The sequence below is a fragment of the Rhinolophus hipposideros genome, assembly GCF_964194185.1.
Source record: "Rhinolophus hipposideros genome assembly, chromosome: 23".
Lineage (NCBI taxonomy): Eukaryota > Metazoa > Chordata > Mammalia > Chiroptera > Rhinolophidae > Rhinolophus > Rhinolophus hipposideros.
The window spans coordinates 12717313-12723312 of record NC_138069.1 but is presented as its reverse complement, the minus strand read 5'-3'; the positions used below and the strand labels follow the sequence as shown (position 1 = coordinate 12723312).

The 6000-nt window shown below is 46.7% G+C and overlaps 1 protein-coding gene across 1 annotated transcript in view; it reads left to right on the top strand.

The window, feature by feature from the left end:
* Positions 1-446: 446 nt before the first annotated feature.
* TRPC7 (transient receptor potential cation channel subfamily C member 7) overlaps positions 447-6000 on the top strand; it is a gene marked incomplete at its 5' end in the record, with an annotated part of 119610 nt that continues 114056 nt past the window's right edge. Inside the window, one exon of the mRNA XM_081035304.1 lies at positions 447-1199. Within this exon, the coding sequence (XP_080891430.1) occupies positions 447-1199 (753 nt within the window). The remainder of the gene's footprint in view (positions 1200-6000) is intronic.

Genomic DNA, 6000 nt, shown 5'->3' with positions numbered 1-6000 from the left:
CATTGCACAGGTAAAGGCTCAGAGAAGCGTAGTATGAACAGCACAGAGAAGGTAAATGACGTGTCCAACACTGCACAAACGGAAAAACGACTGGGTGCCCTTGGCCCCTGTCAGCTGTATCATTCCCCATCACACTCCGCCCAGGCCCTCATTTCAGCTCTGCCACCACTTCTCCACCCACGGGGCAGAGATGCTGGGCAACAAAGTCAACATTCTTCTCTCTGCATAAGGAGAGCTCAGGTCATCCTATTTGTCTTCATTTCAGAGATAAGACGTTTTCTAATAAGGTTTCACAATTTCTCCGACGATTTCAATCACGACATTCGTTTTTTAATCTCGACAACTTTTGTTTGCTCTGCCCCTGGGGAGCCCACAGGCCCGTGGGAGAGTAACGCAGCATCTCTGCCTTGTCGCCCCACAGGTTGGGGAGCAGCACCTTCAAAAACATGCAGCGCAGGCACACGACGCTGCGGGAGAAGGGCCGCCGCCAGGCCATCCGGGGCCCAGCCTACATGTTCAACGAGAAGGGCACCAGCCTGACCCCCGAGGAGGAGCGCTTCCTGGACTCGGCCGAGTACGGCAACATCCCGGTGGTCAGGAAAATGTTAGAGGAATCCAAGACCCTCAACTTCAACTGCGTGGACTACATGGGGCAGAACGCGCTGCAGCTGGCGGTGGGCAACGAGCACCTGGAGGTCACGGAGCTGCTGCTCAAGAAGGAGAACCTGGCGCGGGTGGGGGACGCGCTGCTGCTGGCCATCAGCAAGGGCTACGTGCGCATCGTGGAGGCCATCCTCAGCCACCCGGCCTTCGCGCAGGGCCAGCGCCTGACGCTCAGCCCGCTGGAGCAGGAGCTGCGCGACGACGACTTCTACGCCTACGACGAGGACGGCACGCGCTTCTCCCACGACATCACCCCCATCATCCTGGCCGCGCACTGCCAGGAGTACGAGATCGTGCACATCCTCCTGCTCAAAGGCGCCCGCATCGAGCGGCCGCACGACTACTTCTGCAAGTGCGCCGAGTGCGCGGAGAAGCAGCGGAAGGACTCCTTCAGCCACTCGCGCTCCCGCATGAACGCCTACAAGGGGCTGGCAAGTGCCGCCTACTTGTCGCTGTCCAGCGAAGACCCTGTCCTCACCGCGCTGGAGCTAAGCAACGAGTTAGCCAGACTAGCCAACATTGAGACTGAATTCAAGGTAAATCACCACTCACCGGGCGGCAGGCGGCTCGCGCAGTGGGCTCCTCGGGGTGTGTCGGGAGCCAGACGGGTTGTCTTCCGCCGACACAGGGTAAAGACCTCAGGGTCTTGCCTTTCGGGCTCACAGGGAGGAAGGCCACTTCCTCCACCTCCGTCAGATGTAGGCCTGAGAAAAAGCAGCCCATTAGGTGGAATATTTGAAACCACATAAATGTGGTAAAGAGCTAACTTAAGCACAAATCCACACAGTAAAAGCCAAGCAACATGCAGGCAGGATTGTCATAGGGTTCTAGTCTAAATGCCTTAGCCCTGCCCTGAGGGACCTCAGGAGTGTCTAGAACTCTTCTGGTGGTTTCTACTCCAGGTCTTGGACTTCTTGGTTGTCTCATCTGCATGGTTTTGATTTGTGTTGTTCATATCTCTATCCCATCCTGCACTGTGCTGATCTCAGATTCAGTCTTATAATGAATGCTAGAAAGACTTGGCTGCAGCCTTTCTCAATTTAGCAAGCTCTTGCTATTGTCCTGGCAAAAGGCTGAGGAGGGGGTATATGAAGATGAAAATAAAACCGTTTCTGTAGAGTTGGGCTTGTCACCCCAACAGATGGGCCCAGGGCAAAGCCCTGTAATTCAGCCACCCTGAGAATACCTGGACCTAAGGCTAGCCTAGGGGATGGAGACCCATCGCTAAGGTCTATTATTCAAAAGTGGGCCTCTGCTTTTCTGTCAACTGATATTCCCCCTGCAAGAGAAGACCGGGACCTAGTCCTTCTGACAGTGTTTAATAATAATGAAAAGCAAACATTTAGTGGTACTTATTGTGTGGACTAAGCCTTACTATATGAGGTTACTATATGAGGTAGTTTAATCCGCTCAACAAGCACTGATATGAATACCATTATTATCCTCATTTTATATAAGGGCATAGAGATAGAAAGGTATCATTTAGACAGGAAGTAGAAAAATCATTATTCTAATATAGGCACTCAGACGCCAGAGCCAGCTCTTGGTCATTACAGGAAGTTGAGAGTCACAGGCCTTGTTCTTGCATTGGGCCTCTCAGAGGTTCATTTGTCTTTATCTAAATTATGAAGGGATTCTCTTCCACAGAAGATGTGGCTGGAAGAGTGGAATCTACAACTGGGCTCATAATTTCTCTCCTACCACTCAGTAAGAGCCTCTGATGGCCTGGAGCATACAAAAACGTGTCACATGTGGGGCTGATATGGCACTGGGAAAAGATGTCACCTGCAGAAGAATAGTTCATTGTCCTAAAAAGATGTCAGTGTAAGAGCTTCCCCTGCATGAGACACAATCAGGTGGCCAAGGATGGGTACCAACTCACAGCAAGGGCGACCCCATGGCCCGCATGGTTCAGGGAACTCTCAAAGGAGGAAGCAGAATGGGTCTGGGACTTGCTGAGCAGGAGGAACTGGATTAGTGGGAAGAGAGAGCTGGGCATGCAGAGGAGGCAAGTGAAGGAGCTGTCCAGAATGGCCCCCAGCAGGCAGGGGACCGATGAGAAGCTTGTCACTAGAATAAAGGTTTCCTGTGGAGGCACACGGGAGAAAGCGGAAGAGATGAGCTGGAGGCAGATGTGAGGTGGAGCTTCGGGTGTCATCCTGCAGGAAGTGAGCGCCACTGCACATCTGTCATTTGAGGGCTAAAATGATGAAAACCAGAGTTTGGGGAATTTGCTGGACTGGTAGTAAGACGAATTAGAGCATGTGGAGTGAGGCACTGGGACTAAAGAGGGGGACAATGTAGCTGTGTCTGCATGAGGCCATGGAAGGCTCTCTGTGGGAATGGGACCCCCCATCACTAGGGACAGCAGAGCCAGGCCTACAGGAAGCTGCAGGGCACCAAGGATTGTGACTAGATGAAGGATACTGGAATTAAACTAATGGTATTCCATCTGTCCCCCCATCTCGGACACACCTACTGAATTGGAGACACTTCCCTAAATCCTGCATTGCTCACAGCCTCATCCAGAAAAACCAGTGTTCGCAGATGTAAAGCTACCCAAGGAAGCTCATAAGGAATATAGCCATTGCCTCTTCTTTCCTTGGTTCTGCACAATAAACTCCACTGACCAGCAATGAGGCCAGGGATGTGCCAAGGAAACTTGGTGGCATTTTGCTTGTTCTCTGGGCTTCAGACTGAATCTGGATAGGCTATGAAATGGCTCAGCCAATGAACTTAGACATTTCTGGCCAAGAAAAATCAATTCAAGCAAAAAATGTTTTTGGGATCAGATTACCTGGATAATTACACAATTCTCTACTTATCTGGAATCTGGGAGCCAGCCAGCCTTAATAAAGTGATGCTAGACTAACATTTGGAATTACATCTGGGCCATTTGTTTCTTTTTACTAAAACTTGAAGTCTGGCATATTTGAGTATATATAATATCTAAAATTGGAAGTTTGCTAAAAGCATTTACTATGATATTTTGATTTAAAAATTATGAAAATTTTGGACAATTAAGAACACTACTAACATGGTAATTCCTTTCTACAGTGCAATGACTTACACAGAATGAAAGTTAGCATAAATACATTTGGTGGCTATTAGCATCCCCCCCATTACCTTTGTTTGAAATAATGTCTTTCAGATGGCCGACAAATGGTACAGTACAAATTAACATAGGCATTCCTTTAGAACTTTATACTTATTCAACTATCCTTGTATGTGCATTCCTGACATTCTAAATCTTCTCAGAGAAGAGAGCAGCTTAGCAAGAGGCAAGTCAAATTGTAATAAAAATAAAAAGTAAGTGTATGTGTTCTAAAGCGCACTCCTTAGGAGTCTGTTCTGCTTTAAAGGGACTAAGCATTACTGACTATAGCCATGTGTTATGGAGATGACCCTATGTCATCAACTGTGTAAAAAAGCTATCAGGTTTTCAAAGGAGATGTCATATGTCATCCTCCAAATCCTCTAAAACACTCATTCTGGGAGTGACTCTTCCTAACATCATGCATGAAAACCCAGAGTCAGCAACTGAGGCAATTGTCTTTGGAGTCTTTTTAATTCATCATCAGAATAGAGCCTAGTCATTAGCAAGAAATACAGCCACTGTCAAAGTCTAAAGTAAACTGTGGCCTGCTAGAAAACCGTTATTTTTAGTGTGGAATTATGCAGCTGTTCAAGGATTTTCTTATGTCTCTCTGGTCTTCTTGGGTCTAGAAAGATATTGAAACTTGATGTGGCCACGGAGACCTTCCTAGTACCTTGAATGGTGCTCAGTAATCTAGTAAACATTCCATAAATACTTAATGAAGGAAATGAAGGAAATCCTCAAAGGATAATCATTTCAACTGATAAAGCAAGTGATTAGTTTTATCTATGGTTTAAACTCCCACATGTATGGACTTAATAGAGGTATTTGATGAACATGGTGAAATGGGGAAGCTAAGGATGATTACAAGGTCACTGACAAGATAAAATCAACCCACATTAAATAACTCAAGAACAGTCATACGCTACCCTGTATGGTGCCAATGACCACTCCACTCCCGGAGGGGACAGTGTGTCTTCCTGGTCTTGCCCAGAGTACCTAACACGTGGTGGGGTCTGGGAGCACTGCCAGCAAGTGACATTTTCATTGATTGGTTTATCTGTGCAGTAAGAGACAGAGAAGGGGAAGGTTGGCATGGGACAGACTACTCAGAGGTGTTTCACTGATGGAACAGGCTCTCTCTGTGTAGAGGCACCTGGAGTAGCAATGGGAAAATAAGGAGTTTGTCTATCTCGGTCAAGTTACAGCTTCTGTCAGCAAGAACACAGTAAGGTCTCTACATTTCTCTTGAATCAATCTGCTTGGTTTTCTTTACTGATCATCTTTCTGATAAAATTGCTTTCCTTAGGGTCCCCTTTATTTTGCTGGTGTCTTCCAGTCAAAATCCTGGGCATTCTGCCTATTTATGTTGTTTATCTGTGGAGCTGCTATTTCAAACAGATTACAGGTGTTGTTAAATTTTTCTTCCAATTTAGAGTTATGCCAACACCAATGCCTGGCGGGTGGGGGGGACAAGGGGGCGGGATAGTGGGGAAGGAAAGAACAAAGGCATATTGTAGAGTGAGGTTTAAGGCTTTGAAAGGAAAGATAAAGCAGGATGGGGACTTGAGGTATCTTCTTTCTGGCTCCCTCACCTTTTTGCCTAAACTGAAAAGCACCCAGTGTTCCCAACTCAGGGAACTGTGGAAGCTCAACAAACACTTTACCTTAGTTATTTAAGATTTGGTCATTCTGAATAGTAACAAAGCTACAACTGAGAGAGCTTTTCCTGTTGACAAAACATCAGCATGGAGGCTGCTGATTGTGCTGCAGTCACAAACGATTTATTCTTCTAGACCACAGAGGGGAGACTAGGAGAAAGCTAAAGCTGGAAGTAACTCCATCTTGCTTAAACCGCTTATGAATTTTCTGTTTGTCAATGGGCTGCTAACCACATGTATTATGAAAAACAGATAATGAATTATGTATCAATGTTTGTGTTGCCATTTTAAGATCCACGAAAAAACCTGTCTGGGCCTAAAATACCACAGATTAAAAATGCAAATTATGATAAATCAGACTAATTTGTCACCTGCTATGAATCTCTAGCGAGATCCTACTGTGGAGGGTAAAGATGTTGAGATGACAGTTTGTAATCTGCTTGCAAACTTATCAAAATGGAAGAGGGAAGACGAGGGGAGAAGGAGGCAGAGTGCCTTTGTACTGTGGTTGGTTGTACTGGGGCAGGAAGAGCTCACAGCGCATGTGAATTCTGGGCTTCTGGAGTCAGGAAGCTTGAG